This window comes from Hypomesus nipponensis, chromosome 4 (assembly GCF_054491055.1).
Source record: "Hypomesus nipponensis isolate SF chromosome 4, ASM5449105v1, whole genome shotgun sequence".
NCBI classification, from domain to species: Eukaryota; Metazoa; Chordata; class Actinopteri; order Osmeriformes; family Osmeridae; genus Hypomesus; species Hypomesus nipponensis.
In genome coordinates this window covers 8,753,989-8,772,616 of record NC_140364.1, presented here as the reverse complement: position 1 = coordinate 8,772,616, position 18,628 = coordinate 8,753,989, and the positions used below count along the sequence as shown (strand labels likewise).

The following is an 18,628-nucleotide window of genomic DNA, read 5'->3' as shown; positions in this document are numbered from 1 at the left end:
AGGGAGACAGTATCAAATGCTGCCAAGACAAGTGTTTACAACTCAGATAAAGCTCTAAGAATTAAATCTTAAATCGTTTTCCCTATAGTTTTCCCAAAATTACGTTTACAGGTCAAAACTTAGAAAGGTTATGACTAAAGTGCCAATTTAAAGTCTCAATACTTGGATCTGAAGGTAACATTTTAAACACAGAAACAAAGTTTACATGCAACAGTAAGTGTTTACAGGATACATTTTCCATTGAATTAACTCAATTTCAGTCATCCCCACCCCCTTCCCCTTAAAAACGAAACATTTCTTTCACCTTTCTCGGTCATTGAAAGGTGTTAAAGTTTACACTTTCTCATTTGTTTACAAGACGACAATACTGCCTAGTACTTCGAAAAGAAAGCCAATACTTGCCGTGATAGAATTCAGGTCAGCAGAGAGAAAACAAGCATTACTGTTCCATACAGGTACTATCATTCCATAAATATGACTTTGTCAATGTGTGTTTACAATACAGAGCCACACATAACCCATTTACATCACTGTTAAACCCTTATCATTCCATGGTTGAAGAGTTTCTTATGATGCTTTTCAAATAGTGCTTTTATCAGAGTAACCATAACCCAGGCTGTCAATCTTAGCACCTACAATTTTTAGTCATAAAAACAAATATATGAACCTCAGTGTTTACATAAGCTGCTTGTAAGGATGGATTTTTACTGAACGCTTGAGAGATATGTTTACATTATAAAACCTTATAGTGAAATGCCAAACACACATAGTGCTTGTATGAACTCAACCTACTGAACTGCAAGTAGAAAGACTCAAACTTGTATATGTATGGTCAAAGAATACTCTTTTGAGGTTGAGGTTGCTTTTTAGAAGTTGTACCATTGACAAGAGAAGCTTTTTAAAAATATTGATACACTTACAGAAGTGGTATTTAAAGAAGAAACAACACAGTGCATCTTGGTATCGAGACATTTCGCCAAGATCTTCAAAGATATCGTGACAGACACGGTTGTATTTATTTTTGTTTTATATCGGCCCAGACTCTTAGAAAATGAGGCCCTCATTCTACATCAAGATGTTTTGCACCTCTATCATACTTCTCCTTTCTGGCCTTTCCGTCTCCGGTGCAACCATCACCACTGAACGGCGTGCTGCCGTCAAGGATTCTGCCAGTACATCCCTCTTCCTCCTCACTGGTTTCCATGGCAAACCCTTACCGCCTCCCCCGGCAGGGCCGAAAACGGCACCCAAGGAGGCCGAGGTTGAGGACGAAGGAATGCAGAAGGGGGAGGAGTTACCACCTAAGCCCCTCCCCCAAGTCATGCTCCCCCAGAACATGACGGCTGACGATGCCCTGAAGCCGCCGTGGGGCGCTGCTCAGGTGGCTCCGCCCCCACGGCGTCTGGTGGATGTGGATGTGTGCCGGGGCTACTACGACGTGATGGGCCAGTTCGACAACACGTTCACCTGCGCCAAGGACACGTACATCTACTGCTGTGGGACCTGCCACTACCGCTTCTGCTGTGAGCACCAACGCAGCCGTCTGGACCAGGAGTCCTGCAACAACTATATATCCCCAGTCTGGGCCAACACCCAGATGCCGGCCTCGGTGTTACCAGGGAACCGGCCCGACCCGTATCTGAAGACCCTGCAGCAGCAAAGCAACAGCACAGCTTACGTGATTGGAGGGGTGATCTCCTTCACCCTGTTGCTGGCGGTGGGGATCAGGGTGGCCTTCTCCAAGGTGTCACGCAGGCCCCGAAATAGGGACATCAACATGCCCAGGTAGGTGAGAGGGAGGGGGGGGGGGTGGGGGGGGGAGTGGTTTGGTGGAGAGAGAAGGTGATGAAGAAAGAGCTACAGACTAGAACGGGAGAGAGAGTTGGGTCTGAGTGACTGGGATTTCCGACTGTGTTGTATGTGGTGTCTGAACAGACCTTTCCCGAGCTGTTGTAGGTTTTAGGTACTGATTATAGGTGCGGGATCCAGGTACCGTTCAATAGGCACAGATCAAGGCTGAAAGGATGCTAAATGATTGCTTTCTCTTTTTCCTGTCTCTTTTTCCTTTCTCTTTTTTTCTCTTTCTTTTCCCCTTCAGAGCCCTGGTGGATATTCTACGACACCAGTCCAGCCCGGTCCAGCCTGGAGAGAGAAATAACAGCAATGTTCTGACCACTTCCACCTCAGATGCGACACTGGGCCGCCCTCCTAAGAACCTCTACACCCCCGTCATCCCAACCAAGGACAACCGCAGTGAGTCTCTAGAAGAACTAGCTAGGGGAATGATACTGGGGTACTGCTTTATCCAAAAGTAACAGAATAACATCTGTAAATACATGAATTTGGTGCAGTGATAATAACACGTGAAATCAATACTTGTGAAAGTCATGGGTCTCTGTGTCTGCAAACCTATGCTTTTTCAATGACACCAAGAGGATATCCTCAGCAGACTGAAAAAAGTACTGCCAGTCTTGTCATCTTCAGAGACCGACTGTGTTTAGCTGACGAAAAGAGATGGTAGGCTTGATAGAATGTTGACTATACGAGGAGTCCCATACACACACACACATTTCTTCCACGTCCTGTCCCTTCCTCTCTCTCTGTCTCTCTTCCTCACACACACACAGACACACATGCATCACACACATGCCCAAGTGGCTGTCCATCAGTGTGTCCGCTCTGCTCTCTTGCAGTTGGCAACTTGCACCAAAATTTTATCCAGGTGTCTGGTACCAGCCCAAAACATACGGCTACTATCGGTAAGCCTCCTGCAGATCGCGAGCTAGCTAACAAGCTAGCGCAAGCTGCGGGGTGTGTGTGTGTGTGGCCTTGTTCATGACTCGTCTGTTTCCTTGTTGTGCACCGCTGGTAGTGTTCTAATGCTGTGGCTGTGTCAGTCAGTCAGTGCAACCAACCACCCAATCACTCTGTCTCTGTGTGTGTTTCTGTCCTGCTAGTGTATCTTACCTTGCTTCTTTTATTGGTTACCGTGCTAACGATGCTCTGGTGCTAACATGGTGGCGCGAGGCTTTGGTGAAGTCAGTGGTCCCATTGCTGCTCTTCCTAAAGCCTGTGTGCGTGAGCGCGCGCATGTGACTGTTTGTGTGTGTGTGCGTGCGTGCGTGCGAGTGTCCACTTAGTGTGCGTCTGCTATCTCAGTGGTTGTAAAACTGACATTATTGGACATCAATGGCCATTACTGCTAATGGTCAATGACCAAAGTGTCTAGCGATAATCTTAAATTATTTCACATGCTATTAATGCCTAATGAGGAATTGTAAATGACTACCTGTGAATGGCAAACATAACTCAATCTACTAGCTTGATTTGCAAGGAAATGGCATGTCTTATCTCTATAAATGTGCCTTTGAATGCTATTATAAATGTGCCAGTACATATAAAGTCATTTAAAATGCACCTATGTTAGTTAGGTCATTTTGAATGCACCTGTATATGTTGGGCCTACATTTTTTTTAATATTTATAATATATATATATATATATATTATATATATATCTATATACAAAAATGTTAAATGTACCACTTTTATGTGTTCAGAAGTTTTAAATGTAAGCTATACATTTTATAAATGTTAAACCATCAATGCACAACCTTGTCGAGTTGTTTATACATGTAAGGCCTCTAGGAATATTCCCCTGGTCAATGCCGGCCCCCAGGCTAGGCCCAGCAGTGAGGTGGCCTACAGAGTCTTGACTTGTGGTCTGTGTGTTCCTCCTCAGAACGTGTGCCCCGCATGAACAACAACCAGCTGGCCTCCAGTGGAGGAGCAACTCTCATCTCCAGCAAGCTGAAGAACAGCATCAGCTCTGGGCCCGGCGCCGTCCCAGGCTCCGGCCTGTACTCCCACCCCCACCCCTCGTTCTCCCACTCCTTCCACAACCTGGCCCAGCTGCCGCCCTCCTACGACGCAGTCATGAAACCTGAGATCAACCGCTACAGCTCTCTGAAGAGGCTTGGTGAGAGACGTAGGAAGAGAGGGAAGAGTGTGTGGGTAGGGGCGAGAGATGGACTGAGGGAGGGAATCTAGAGAGATGGGAGAGGGAGGAAGAATAGAGAAGTAGTTGATAGTGGGTGAGAAGGAGAGTGGGAGCGGGAGGGAGGGATAAGAGAGAAAGACAGAGGGAGGTAAGAAGGACGGGGGAGGGGCAGCGGCGGCTGGGGTCTGCGACAGACGAGAGGAGAAAGGGAGACTGTCTGGAGGTGGCAGTCGCTGGGTAGCGGAAGGAAACTGTGGAGGGGGAGGGGCAGAGCGGTGGAGGAGGGCTATATGACGGATAGACACTAGATGGGGGTTTGTGTATGTGTGTGGCAGTATCTGAGGACAACACTGCAGCCTCCAGAACAGGCGTGCTTCTTTTGATAAGGAGAATATCGCAGAGAAGGGCAGTGATGAAGGTTCCTTTGTCCTGAGCGGTAGTCAGAGAAGACTGGAGATAATATGGGATGCATGGGGGCGGGGGGGGGGGGGGGATGAGTAACCACAGAGGCAGCAGTGACTGCTGGGTAAAGGTCACAGTTAAGTTGGCTCTCTGGAAACTGATTCTGTGTAGAGGTTTTAAAGATAAAAGGTTAAGCTAAGGATCGAGATGAAGATGGACTAAGGTTGGGGCTATTGTAATAGCTTGGGCTAAGGGCTAGGGCTGGGCAATCTTACCATTCTCTGTATTGTCTGACATATAATTAATGATCCTAATGACTGAATTAATTAATGATGTCATTTCCAATTGTCTTATTCTCTTTTCTTTTCACTTGCAAAACTACCCTTGATAAACATGAAACCTGCACACACAGAAAAAGATCTAGATGACTACTCGGGCTACTACACCTCCAAACGGAGACCCAACAATGCCCCTCCTTCCTTTCACTCTTCCCAGCACCACCTCCACTGGGGGGGAGACTACACCCTGGGAGCCCGCGGGACACTCCCCCACCACAGCTCTCGTCCCAGGATCCACATCCCCATTTCCACCCCCAACCCCTACCCCCTCCCTGCCCAGTCTCAGCCCCAGTACAGCGCCACCTTTGACAGGCCACCTCGTCGGGTCATGTCCCAGGACCAGCTCCTGGCCCTGGGGGAAGGTAACACTCTCTCCAGGCTGTCTAAGAACCAGCAGCATCAGTATTACAAAGCCATGACCACCAGCAAGACCTCCCAAACACTGCGCAAGTCCCAGGAACGCCTGCTGGTCTCCCCAGACCGCCTGGAGGAGAGGATGCTCGGTATGGGCGACTTTGCGGGCATGATGCCCACCCTGCCACGTCTCACGCACCACCAGAAGGCCCAGTCAACGCAAAACGTGTGCGCCACGCCCTCCCTGGATCGTCACCACATGATCAAGATGAACTCTCACCCCACATCAGGACATGAGCACGAGAGGCATACGACAACCATGATGAGCGGGCCAGGGGGAGGAGGCTGGGGAGATCCCCACGGACATGGGCCGGGTATGGGGAGCAGCGGAGCGGGGACAACCGGGGGCCACAATGCCCGGAGGATGGCCTTCGCTAGCAAGAGGCAGAACACCATTGAACAGCTGCACTTCATCCCAGGGGGAGGAGGAGGGGGAGGAGGGGGGCAGGGATTGAGGACGGCGAGTAAGAATGAGGTGACCGTGTGAACTTGAGGGCGACAGGGAGAAAGAGAGAAATGGAGAAGGAGAAATGGAGACGAGGAATGTCCAAGCGGAAGACAAGAAGTCGGAAGATGTGTCTAACTCAACAGGATGCGGAAAACGAGTAAAAGAGGCCTCGACGGGACAGAAATGGTCAAACTGGTGAAAGTCACAAAGAAGAAGGTTCATCCCAACAAACAGCCTCAGATGAGTCCATGGATATTTAAGCAAAAGAGAAGACAGGCTCAGAGGAGACCTGACCACTGTTAGAAGTGCTTTGAAGGACAGCAACCGCAAAGACAGTGACATTGTTTAAAGAAATTATTCAACCCCAATGTTTCTATTGGTGTTATTGTATGGTTTGGAAATGAGAGTTTTCAGCCATATTATTAAGGAAGAGAAAGATGAGGCCATGTAAAGTGCCAAAATATAAACAAAACTTTTTTTCTCCCTTGTGAGTGCATTTGAGATATGACCATGGGTTATCCTTAGTATATACTGTAAGGATTTTTATTGGTGGATCCAGATGGGTCATATTTGTAATGTTGATAGTGTTTACAGCAGCATTTTGTGAAGGGCCTAGTGTTCTCACATAGAAAATACTGTACAAATGTCCTACCAGATAATAGGATCGATAATACTTTCAAGAAGATAGGGTTATTTTGTACTTTTGTACAAAAAACATTTATAGACTGAACAATATTGCATATTATTGCTTTTTAAATGAATTAATCTGTTGATATGAGCCCTCTCAGACAGTACAATATACAGTATGTCTTCACAAAACACAGAACCCCTGTCCAAATAACTCTCATCTCTGGACAATATATATATATAAAAAAAGTTGTTTTGAGCAGGGTTATCCTAATCTCACATTCACCACTATATATTCCATTTGAGACCCTGTTTGGTTGGTTAACCACTGGTTATGTGGCTGAATTGACTCGCTGGGTTGATTTGACCTATCACTTTGATGCATCACCTTTATACCCTCTCCTGATTGACTAACGGCCATGGCGTGTGTCCATCCCACCGAGGAGTTGCTTGTTAGGATCACTAGTGTGTGGTGCATGTCTCATGACTGATGACCATTCAGTCATAACACCACTGAGATCAATACTGTCCTGTTGACAGTGGCCACACAGAAAGCCATCATTTGACACACAATCAGTGGGTTTCAAGGGCCCAGCTGTCTGTGTGTGACAATGGACCACAAGATAGGAACAGCATGGAGAGTTTTTACTGATGTCAATCAGTTGACTTTGTTCTAGGTCAATCGAAGGGCTTTTTGTTGCCCCAAAATCTTGCCCTAAAACCAGAAAAAGCTCTTGGGACTTTAGTAAACACATTTGTTGTCTCTGAATGCCCCATGACATAGTATGAAATCAAAAGCACTCCAGCAGCAGTTCACATTTTATTGGAAGGGGAATTGGAGAGGGGGGAGTATGAATTGGGGGTGGGGGGTAATGGACACTTCACACCAAGGGCTATTCTAGAACTTCTTTGTGTGTCTGTGGTGTGTGTTAAATGTCAGCTTCTCATTTCTTCGATGTCAATATTTGGACACAGTCGTGTCAATGCAGAAAATATCACTGCTGACACATTTTTTATAAGTGTGAGAAAAAAAAACGAAGAGGAAATTCTGCTCGAATAATTTGTGCTCATGTGAGATTAAAAAGTCAGTGTGACAAAAAAGCCATTCTATTATTTCTTTTTTACATCAGAGAGAAGGAGTGTTCAACATGATGTCATATTTTGTAAATCAAAGTGTTCTCTTTCCTTTGTTGGTACCTGGATCTAAGATTAACTAAGCTGTTTTTGGAAGGGCCGGGTTCTTCGCTCAAATTTTTAATTGAGGGGGGAAGGATAAGTACATTGTTTACTTAATTTTTTGTACGTTAGATGCATTGTTCATTCCCCCTAAATTGTGACTTGGGAACAAGGAAGAACTTTGAAAACAGCTGGAGCTTTAAGTCAGGCAATGGTTGTTATCACTATGATATGTGTTTGTGTCCTTTGTGGTCATGATTATGATTGATATAAGATTATTATTGATTATTATCATTAAGATTATCATGATTATTTGTTTCCTTTTTTATTTTCTCTGTGACTTAATGTATCCTGGATTTTGAATATTTCAACTTTCTAGTGGATTTTAAACCTTTGTATTCTTGACGAAAAAAGCAGATGCAATCAAAAGTGAAAAGACAAACCGCATGAAGATGTCAAAGCCAGTGTTGATGATGTCATAGTGCTGACTTATGATGTCATAGCGTGTATGTGTAATGTACATGCGTCTGTATTTCTGTGCCCGTGTGTATTTATATGTCTTTCAGGAATGCTGAATCTCATATTAGATCAAACTTGGGATTTTACAAGTACCATAATGTGTTTTTCAGGGAATTCACACAACTATTTGAAACCCAAGATATGATCATTATTGTTTATACTGGCTTTTTTTATTTATTAAAAAACTTGATATAACAAAGGACATTAATCAATCACAGCTTTTCTTGTTGAGCGACATTCACCAAAGCAATTTTGAAACAAACACACAAAAAACTTGTTAATCAAAGGCTTGTCCTAAAAAATAACATTGTTTAAATTAGTGCATTCATAAGATTATCATAATGTGACCAGACTGTCACTCTTTGATATACCTCCTACCTACATATTGTAAAGGTGGGGGATTTTAGCAGGAAAGAATGGAGAATGTATTGTGACTTGCCTTGTTTGACATGGGAGATCAATCATCGGACTAGAGTGGGCCAATGATTTTTATAGAGAGAAAATAGTATCATCCATGCTTGCTTAAAACAGAAAGAGGCAAAAAAAAAAAATACACGCCACACAAAGATTCAGTTCTACTTTTCATGTTTGTTTTTTCTTGTATTTCTAGAGGTATGCAGATGTTGTGTCAATGTTCTGTTGAGTACACCCAGACAGCTCTGTGCCTGTTAAGGTTCTGTTTATGCATATCTGTGTGTGTGTGTGTGTGTTTGTGTGTGTATGTGTGTGATAGCAGAAAGTGTGGGTGTTGAGAGGGGTGGAGCATAAAATGGCTGTGTGGTTTCTTGGCACGTGGGTTGACATGTTGTGGCATGAGTTGTTCCTGATGAGATGGTATGTGTGTGTGTGTGGATCAACCTCACTGATCCATATGTGTTTTTGGAGGCTGGGGAAGTGGAAGTGTATGTTTGTATTTTCCCAGTTACTTGCCATACCTCAACAAAATTGTATTATAATGAAACTAATTTAATACATAACACGGTACCCCTTCCTCCCCATGTCTTGTTTTCGAAGAAATTAAGATCTCACAAGCGTGCAACCCTTATTTTGATTGTTGGTGATCAATTCTCGCGTTTGTAGAATCATAATGTTCAAATGATAATAACAATAAAATAAATCCCACAACATTAAAGTCAAGTCTATTTGTTTACTCCTGTTCATTGTTAAATGGCAGTATAAATAAAAGTGAAACATCAGGGACTTAACAAAAAGTACCATAAAAAAAATTCAACAACAAAGAAGTAATTGTGCTGACATATCAGACAGACGAGGAATGGGTTACAGTTGCTACAGATAGACAAGGTTTGTGACTGATCAATCATAATCATACAACTTTTAACAAAAGACCCAAGACAGGTTTTTTTAAAACAACATACTCATGGGAGGCAACTAGCTCCTTCTCTCTGTCACACACACGCGGGCGGGCGCACACATGCACACGCACGTACACACACCTACCTGCACACACACACATACACGCACACGCAGCCAGCACACATTACAACGTTAATACTCACACGCACTGTCAGTGTTGCACATTAACACTTAATTTTAATGAAAAATTGTAAGGCTATGTATAAACATCGAGTCTGTTCGTCGGACCATTTGACCTGGAACCTTACCCGGAAGCAGAATTCAAAACGGAAACTACCATTTTAAGCGAGCTTCGCAGCCGTCGTCTACCGACGGGGACACCTAAAATTGACACGGGGCGGAAAATATTTGGCCGATGAAAAGAACGAAAAAATTATAAGAAAGGCCACCTTCGCTGAATTCGAAAAGTAAACGATGAAAGCATTACATATCTAGCTTTGGACCATGGATTTAGATAGAATAGCAAGCTAACACAGCGGAAATAGTTTTTGTTAGGGAGTCGAAAACAGCCCTCCCGGGCCGATGGATAGGGAGGCCTTTGAAAGTATTTTTCCAGGGATGAAGAAAAATGGCCCGCTGACATGAAATAGAAAGCCTTTGTTTACAAGACGGCATTTTCAACACGTCATTGTTCTGTTTTTGCTTTTGTGTTTCTCCATGATTGCCTAGCCGACTGATGCTCAGAGGTAAATACGTCTTTTCAAGCGACTTCGTTAGCTAGCTACAGCTAGCTTGTTTGTTAGCGATCGTAAGCTAGCTAGCAGTAGCTCTAGTCTAGCTATTAGGCTAGCTAGCAGCACTAGCAGAAACCAAGACAAGCTAGAGTACATTGGCTACGCTTGATATCAAGGTCTTAACATGGTTTTCAATAGTGGCTTTAGTGTATTTAAGATTCATACTACTTTCTCTTCAACCTAAATCGAATTTTGGTTGTACGTTATAACAACTTTGCAATTTGAATGATGTAGCCCCTGTATGATTAGGGTAGCGAGCTGTGCGCCTTGCAGACATGGCATTTTAATACTGGCTATTTTCTCTCAACTACTAGCTAAAAAGATAACGCGAAGGTGATTGATGGAAGTCTACCCACTCCTCCCTCTCTGTTCCTTTTTAAAACCTACGGTCGAACAATCAGCGCTATAAACCTGTAGCTTGTTTTGGTAAGATCCTAATCAAAACTTAATTACCTAGTTCATTTACATTTTGCCCAAATGTTTGCAATGAAATCGTAATACACTCAGGCGATATTATCATCAATTTATACATTGATAATGGAGGATTAAGCAGCCGTTTTGTGTTTTTTATTGTTTTTGTGGGCTAGGGGTGTATTGGTTTGTCTCTATAAACTGTTGCAGATGCAAACAAAGTAGGAGCTGTAGCGACAAAATAATGAGGTAGTTAAATGGAAGTAGTTATTATGACGGATATAATCATGTACTACTTAAATAAATCACTGTACATACAATTCCATCAAGAAATGCAAAATGTCACCAAATGCATGTAATTGCATTTTTTAAGCTAGTTCATGTTGACATTTCAAGCCTTTTTATATTGCTTTTAACTTTTGTTTTCTTTGGCTTGCAAAAAGAGATACTGTTCATCCTTTTATCAGTGCCAAATTTACATTACCATTGCATAAATCTTTATAATTTAATACATGCCCTGACAGTCCTGTGTATCATTTGTTTTACATTATAAAACAGACACTGTTGCACAGAACTTAATTTTATATTATGTGGAATAAGTAGAAGATGCAAAAGTAGAAGATGGTGTTTTTTCCATAATTGTTGACTGTATTTCTAATCTTTCCTCTTTCTCTCTCCATCTCTCCCGCTCACTCCTTCTCTCCCAGGTTCTGAGTAGGTGGCATCAGGAGGCTGACAGAAAAAAAAAAAAAAAAGTTTGCCTCATGTGCCCAGTCAATGAACACTGACACCGTCTGAGGAGTTTAATTGGACCTGGAACTACTGCTCCTCCACAAGAAGGACTTCCAAACACTACAGACTCTACCTTTTATATGTTAGACATTGATTTCTTATTTTTTCTTTTTACACGTCATAGGCATTCACACACCGTAAGAATTACTTCTAATTTAGCAACAAGCAAACTTTAAACTAGCAGGTCTTCACCTTGGTGCCCTCCATATTTGCCTAATCCACATTTGCCTGGAGAGTGTGTAAGCAGTAAGCATTCATGTGTGTGGGAAAATTTAAAAAAAAGGTAATAGTGATAAGAGTTGTGAATTCAAAGTTTGAAGTTAAGGGCTTCAAAGAGCACTAGTGTAGGCCAACTGCAGCGCTGAGCTCAATTATTAGGTGGGTGGGAATAACTGTTGTTGATTTCAACAACAAGGGGAGTTGCCCTGGGACACCCTCCCATCAGTGTGTGGGAGATGTTCCAGTTTAGCAAGTACCCCATGGACATTCTAGAGATGTTGAGTGGACACCAAGCCCATCAGTTCAAAGGCCTTGGATTAGAGAGGCAGCTCCAACATCAACAGCAAGTCCAGCAGCACCAGCAGCAGCTCCAGCAGCTCCAGCAGCAGCATCAGCAACCCGGCGAGCCCTCGGGGAGCCTCCTTTCGGGGCTCGGCTTGTCCTCCCGGGGCTCCTCCTTCGCCGACTCCTCCTCCATCTTTGCCAAAATGAGCGCCCCTCCCCCGCCCATATCCCACCAGTCTCAGTCCTCGTCGTCGTCGCACAGCTCGCGTAAGTCCAGCAAGATGAGCAGCAGCAGCGGGAGCTCGTCGGCGGGATACCCCCAGTTCCTGCGGCCTTTCCACCCGGCCGAGGCGGCGCTGGCGCAGGAGCAGCTGCATTCTGGGATGGGGCGCTTTGACTTTGGGGGCAGTAGTAGTGGAGGGGGTGCAGGTGTTATAGGAGGGGTGGTCACATCTGCTCCCCCTCCACCTCCGTTACACCCTGGTCTCTCTGTTCCCCAGCCCTCGTCTGGTCCCTCCTCGACCTCCCCTTCTCCCTCTACCTCTGCTTCCAACAACCCCTCTGGCAGCAGTGCTGTGACCTCCCTGGGCCAACCTCTTGTTGGTCCACAATCAGATCCACGTAGCCTGCATCAGCAGTTCAGTTGCATGCTCGCTGCCAATCAGTACTTCCTATCCGGGGTCCCGACCAATAGCAGCCTGGAGCAGTTCCTGGTTCAACAGGGGACCCATAACCATCTTGGCCTGGGATTGGGCCAAGGGGCGAGTGACTCCAACTCTGCCCTTGCTCCACCTCCAGCGCTTCACTCCTCCCACAGCCATGGCCATCCCACCCCCCAGCCCCAGCAGCAGCAACAGCAGCTGCCCCCCCATGCCTTGTCTCACCCCCACAGTCATCCTCACCCCCACCATCCCCTCCACCCTGCCCCCCAGCCAGCACCCCTTGGTGGCTTTGACTTCCAGGGCATCCCGGTCCTCTCTTCCAATCAGATAGCTTCATTGATGCAGCAGGAGGCTGGTGGCCTGCCTCTACCTCTACCTCTCCATCTATCACTCTCAAAAGACGAGGGGAAAGGAGACAGTGGGTCTAGTGGAAGTGGAGGAGGGGGAAGCGGTGGCAGCAGGAGAAAGAAGGCTATGGCTGGCTACCTCCCTCAAAGAAAGTCAGATAGCGGCAGCCATAGCAGTAGCAGTGTTAGCAACTGCCACAGCAGCTCTAGTGGGCACAGTCAGAATACATCCTCAGGCCTGGTAGGAGGAGGATCTGGAAGTGTTGGCATATCCGGCATTGGTAATGAGCATTCATCTCTCCTCTCCTCGTCCACACAACCCTCCTCAACTGTCTCTTCCTCCTCTTCCTCAGCTCCCTCTTCCTCCTCCACCTCCGTGTTGGTAGCCAACGGTTCACAGCTCCCCAAATCCGAGAATCTCAACCCCATGGCATCTGGTTCTAGCCAGCCCGAACCGGAACCACTCTACCACTGCGGCGAATGTGGCAAGACCTTCACCCACCTCTCCAGCCTCCGCCGCCACCTCCGCAGCCACGGTCTGTCCTCTGATGGCCCTATGAGCAGTGGCTCTGGCAAGTCCCCCAGGTCCCCTAGCCCAGATAGAACCTTCTGCTGCTCCGAGTGTGGCAAGGGATTCAAGAAGAGAGGCCACCTCCTCCAGCATGGCGTCATCCACTCTGGAACTCGCCCGTTTGCCTGCAGCATCTGTCAGAGGTCTTTCAACCGCCGCGAGTCCCTGACCAGACATGAGAAGATCCACGATGAGAAGCCATTCCGCTGCCCTGCTTGTGGACGCTGCTTCCGAGAGAGCACCTCCCTGCTCAACCATGCTGCGTCAGGTACGTGCGGCAAGCCCCCCAGATCCCAGAAGAACCGGAGCAGCACTGGCAGTGACACCTCCTCTAACCCTGGAGGAAGCAAGTCTGGGATGGTGGCAGGTAGCAGTGGGTCTGGAGACGGGGGTGAAGTGAAGTACAGCTCTGATTACTCCAGGAACCGCTACCAGCCTTCCTACAGTGTGGACGACTACAGACGACAACAGACGAACCCTTCTTCTCTCTACCCGGGAGAGAGCTCCCTTGGCAACGGGATGGGCAGCCAGACCCTGAGAAAGGCTCCGTTGGCACCGACTCTCCACCCTCATCCCCAGAGTCAACAGCAGCAACAACAACAACAGCAGCAGCACCACCACCACCAACAGCCACACCTCCCCCTTTCATCCCTATTGGACGACTCCGAAGATGAGGTCACTAGCAGTGCCATGTCGGCTATCGCCGCAGCAGCAGCCGCCTCCTGTGACATCAATACGGGTGAGAGCCGAGGGGAGGAGCGGAGAGACATCATCGGAGGTTTGCTGGGAGGCCTTGGCTTCGGGAACATGGGGGTGTCCCCCGGCGGGCCGTCGTCCACATCCGAGATGGACAAAAGCTACCGAGCCGGCAGCGGCTCCACTATGCCTTTGACCCACCCCAGCCACCCAAACGCCAAACTTAAACGTCCTCGTAAGCCTCGCCAGAAGAGAGACCCCGGAACTATCGTGAGACGGAGGAGAAGTCCGGGGCCTCGTGGGGACGGCTCTGAACGACCACATGTGTGTAATGTGTGCGGTAAGCGGTTCAGGAGAGGTGAGACCTTGCGGCGCCATGACCGCGTCCACACCGGAGAAAAGCCCCACGCTTGCGACGTCTGTGGAAAAACCTTCAGGGAAGCCTTCCACCTCACCAAGCATCTGACGGTCCACTCCGGGCAGAAGAACTATAAATGCAACCTGTGTGGGAAGGAGTTTGCTTACGCACAGAGCCTGGTGAGGCATGGTAAACTCCACAGGAAAGGGGAGATTGATGGTAACGGGACAAAAGTTAGCAAAGGCGGAGCCATCAGTCAGGGTGGTAATCAGTCCAACTCTGAGTCCTACTACCCCTACCCTCAAGATAAAGCCCAAGGGTCCAGTTCCACCCAGCCAGGTCAGAGGCTCTACACCTGCACTGTGTGCTGGAAGTCCTTCCGCCACCACTTCCACCTGACGGCCCACCAACAGACCGTTCACGGAGGGGGCGGGGGAGGGGAAAAGACCTTCAGATGCGAAGTGTGTGGTAAGGCATTTGCTTACTCCAACAGTTTGTCCAGGCACAGGATGTCCCAGCACGGTCTTGGTCGGTCCGCGCAGGGAAACCCGTCGGGTGGGGCCCGTCAAGGGGGGAGCCAGTCCCACCAGTCAGCTGCATACTCCCCCCTCTACTATGAGTCCGGAGCCCACTCCTCAGGCTCCAATGTCACCTATCCTTCAGGCTCCAATGTGATCCACCCCAGCACCCAGGGACAGCACCACCCTTTTCAGTACCGGTCGCAAAACTACCACCCCCACCGTGGCTTAAGAAAAATGAAGAAGAAAAGACGAGTTGAGATCCACAGTATCATGAGGGGGGGCCAGCTGGTGGGCGTGCCCCTGAGCAAAGAGACCAAGAGGAAGCTGATGATCATGAGGAGAAAGAGGGGCAGGATGCAGCAGCAGCTGGCAAGGAAGAAGCTGCTGGCCCAGCTGAGGATCAAAGGAGGAGGGATGAATGTGAAGGCGTGGCAAGGAGGTGCGGTGAGAGTCACCGGGCTGACCTCCATGGAAACGCCCATCAAGCGCTTCCCCTGTCCCATCTGCCCCAGCACCACATATGCTAGGCAGGCCTCCGTCCTGATCCACCACGCCATTAGGCACCCGCCCATTAATGCGGGTCACGAAGCGCGCCTGAAGTGCCCCGTCTGTGGGAAGCGATCACGCACGCTGAGGAAAGCCCTGAAACACAGAGGCCATCACCTGGCCAAGGGCTCGTTCGCCTGCCGCAAGTGCCGCCACTGCTTCTGGAATGGGATTCTGCTGGAGAGGCACCGGGTGTCCTGCCGAGGGGTGACCGGGGGAGGCAGCGGCAACTGGAGCTTGCGGATGAAGTCTCCCCCTAAAGAGATGGGGGTTCTGAAGCAAGAGTGTGATCTCCCCGTCACACCTGTGGAACCTCAGCCTGTACAGCCTCAGCTTATTCAGCCTGAAAGAACAACAGTTGTGACTGAATACAGCCACTGATTATTTTTTTCATTATTTTATTTTTATCCAGCAAACAAGTGCTAGCGAGTTTGAAAGATGCAGGGTGGGGGTTAAGGTTTAGTGTAACTACCAGGATATCCCCACTTCATCCATACAATCCCCGACAAAAGCAGAGGTGTGTGAGAGTTAGCATGGACTTCTAAAGGCCCATATCAAAAAGCACCCTCCATCTCTGTTCTGGCTTCCCCAAAGGGGAAAGTATTTTAGATCATGTGACTGTTTGAGTAGCACCTGTCTTAAATACATTCTATCACAGTGTACCCTTTTTTCTGTTAGCTGTGTTTGCGCTGGAATTCTGGATGCATATTTGTAGGAGTGGGGTACCATAAGTACCTATGTTTTTCCAATTATGTTTTCTCATTATTCACAGTTAAACAGTATAGTCTTTGTCTCTTGTTCTGTACAATGTGTGTTTCTTTGTTCCCAGTGGATACTTATTTTATACTCAAGACATTTTGTCCTGAACCTGAAAATGTCGGTTTGCTGACAAGTCAGTGTAAGATGCTGTTTCAGCTGATATAAATACATCAGTAGTCATATGACTTAGGTCTTTGATTAATCACTAATCAATAGTTACTGTTATTGGACACAACTAGTCAGACAGAAGTTTAACTGTCCTGCAGTAAAATGTTGAAGAGGAATCAGCTCTTGGGGATAAGAAAAGGACTGGGGTGGGAGGGGAATAAAAACAAGTTTTAAAATTGTCAGGAAAGTCATGAATTGTGGGAACAAGGGGAGTGTACTGTATAATTCGTATTATATTTTATTATATATTGATTATTTGCTGTTTTTTACTCCCAAGTATAATTTCTTTTATCATTGTTGCTATTGTATGGGTGGGTGGGAATGAGATGGGACTATCTTTGTAAAACAACGGGACAAGTATGTGTATTGATGTGATTGTTTCCTTCCTCCCCTTTTACCAAGCCCTGTGTCCCCACAGTTAAGCCCAATTTTGTAACAAAAGCGTGTACACTTAGTTCATTACTTAGGTCCTGTCCTTCAGTGTTTTCCTTTCAGTAAACTAAAATCATGTAATATTATTACTAAATTACTATCCTTTTCTTTGCCTAAAGTGAGTTGTTGAAACCCTCAAATCAAATAAAAATCTAAAAGGTTCTGTAGTTGTTTTGTTGTCATTGTTACCTCAGTGGTAGTCATTTTGGACAGGATTCAATGTTTATTTTCTGTTATCTCAAAAAGCTGTTATTGAGTTCTGCACTTTGTGGTCAATGACCGTGTTTCATATGATCATATTTGTCTTCACACAAGCCTTTACTGTTTAATGTCCTCTGTTGACTGTAAAAACAGCCAGGTGCTGCTCACACCTGGTCTCCCGGGTTCTGCTGCCGTGACCGAGCCACACTGTTTGCTGCTCACATGCCTTGGCACATGCCCTTCCCTGTGACACACTCAATTAGAAGCTGAAGAGAAAAGACTCGGAGACATAAAACTGCTGCTGTGTTGGAAAACTCTGCACCTTCTTGTATTCTGTATTTACTAGTTAGCTTTTGATCATACTTGCTCATGGTTAGAATTTTTTATTTATGTTCCTGTGGATTGTGGTTCTGTTTTTTGGGACTGTAGACTACAGTTAAAATGTTTGTATTTTGATTATTTGAATAATTGTGCTATAAAGACATCAATTCAGGACAGTGTCTATGTAAGTGTAATCTTGGTAATACCCACCTACCTTTGACCTCCCACTACGCTCCTCCTCTGCCGGGGTCTATTTAGACCCCCCCCATTTTTCCAGTCCACCATGGGAGGCCGTACTTTTATCTGCTCTGCACCCAGACTCTGGAATGTACTCCCCCCTCACCAACAACATGGCGACACAGCCGCCACATTCACCGCACTCTTCAAGACACTTATTCCGTACTGCCTATAACCTCTAGCCTTTCTTCTTAACCCCCCTGGTTTTAAACTTGTTTTGTTAACCTCCACTGTTTTCAACCTATATTCCTTTAAGTGTTCTGAAAGGCGTCTCCCAAATAAAATGTACTATTATTCTCAGACAACTGTAGTACAGTACTGCTTAATGCCCACTAGGTGGCACCATAGCCCCCCTTATTTGATCATGGCTGCCCACACAGACCAGGGACGCTGAGAGATAAAAGTAATTGAGATCGTTGTAGGCTATTAAAACCTTTAGAGAGTATATTTTCACTTCATTAATGTCTTCATCAGCCAACAAGTACTTATTCAGGCTTTTCGTTTGGTCATTCAGATCTGCAACATCTACATTTTCATTTGGTTATTGAAGTTGTTTCAAATGACTAATTATTATTATTATGTATTTAATTTATTTTTTCAAACCAATTGGTTACAAGAGAAGCAGATTGCCTTAATATTACCTAGCAGTGGGTTGCTAAGATTACCTCTGATATTCAATAGGACATATATTGTTTTTTTATTTGTATTGTTCAGTAGAAAGGAATGCAATTATTGGTGTAGTGGAATTGGTATTGCAGTGTTAGGTATACTGTATTCATATTTTCCCTAAGAAGTCTATTTAGTAGCTCCAAACGAAAATCTCAGTATCTGCTGTAATCCAAACAAAATCTTCCTGAGTCTGACTGCCTGTTGTTTTACTTCCACACTGCCTCACGCGGCCATAGAAAAAGGAACATTGGGAGGAGCGACTGACCTATATTTGTCCAATAGCGTCCCGAGAAAGGCAAAGATTGACCTACTTTGGACCAATCGTTTTGAGGCAAAGCCGCCGGTAGGCTGCACTCCCGCGTGCCAGGGCCATGTGCTTAAACAGCTAGAATGCAATGAACAA

At 46.2% G+C, this 18,628-nt stretch overlaps 2 protein-coding genes across 3 annotated transcripts; both read left to right on the top strand.

Moving 5' to 3' along the window:
- The first annotated feature begins 1,051 nt into the window (after nt 1-1,051).
- On the top strand, nt 1,052-7,025 carry shisa7b (shisa family member 7). Its single transcript, XM_084696030.1, has 5 exons — nt 1,052-1,785; nt 2,099-2,253; nt 2,694-2,759; nt 3,741-3,977; nt 4,813-7,025. The coding sequence occupies exons 1-5, from the start codon at nt 1,052-1,054 to the stop codon at nt 5,637-5,639; spliced, it is 2,019 nt and encodes a 672-aa protein (XP_084552156.1). The 3' UTR covers nt 5,640-7,025.
- A 2,411-nt stretch (nt 7,026-9,436) lies between these two features.
- znf865 (zinc finger protein 865) lies at nt 9,437-16,959 on the top strand. 2 transcript variants are annotated; one of them, XM_084696211.1, is made up of 3 exons: nt 9,437-9,982; nt 10,345-10,456; nt 11,149-16,959. In XM_084696211.1, the coding sequence occupies exon 3, from the start codon at nt 11,689-11,691 to the stop codon at nt 15,817-15,819; it is 4,131 nt and encodes a 1,376-aa protein (XP_084552337.1). In that variant the 5' UTR covers nt 9,437-9,982; nt 10,345-10,456; nt 11,149-11,688; the 3' UTR covers nt 15,820-16,959. The 2 variants fall into 2 exon arrangements, with proteins under 2 accessions (XP_084552337.1, XP_084552338.1); XM_084696212.1 differs by lacking the exon at nt 10,345-10,456.
- The last annotated feature ends 1,669 nt before the right edge of the window (nt 16,960-18,628 follow it).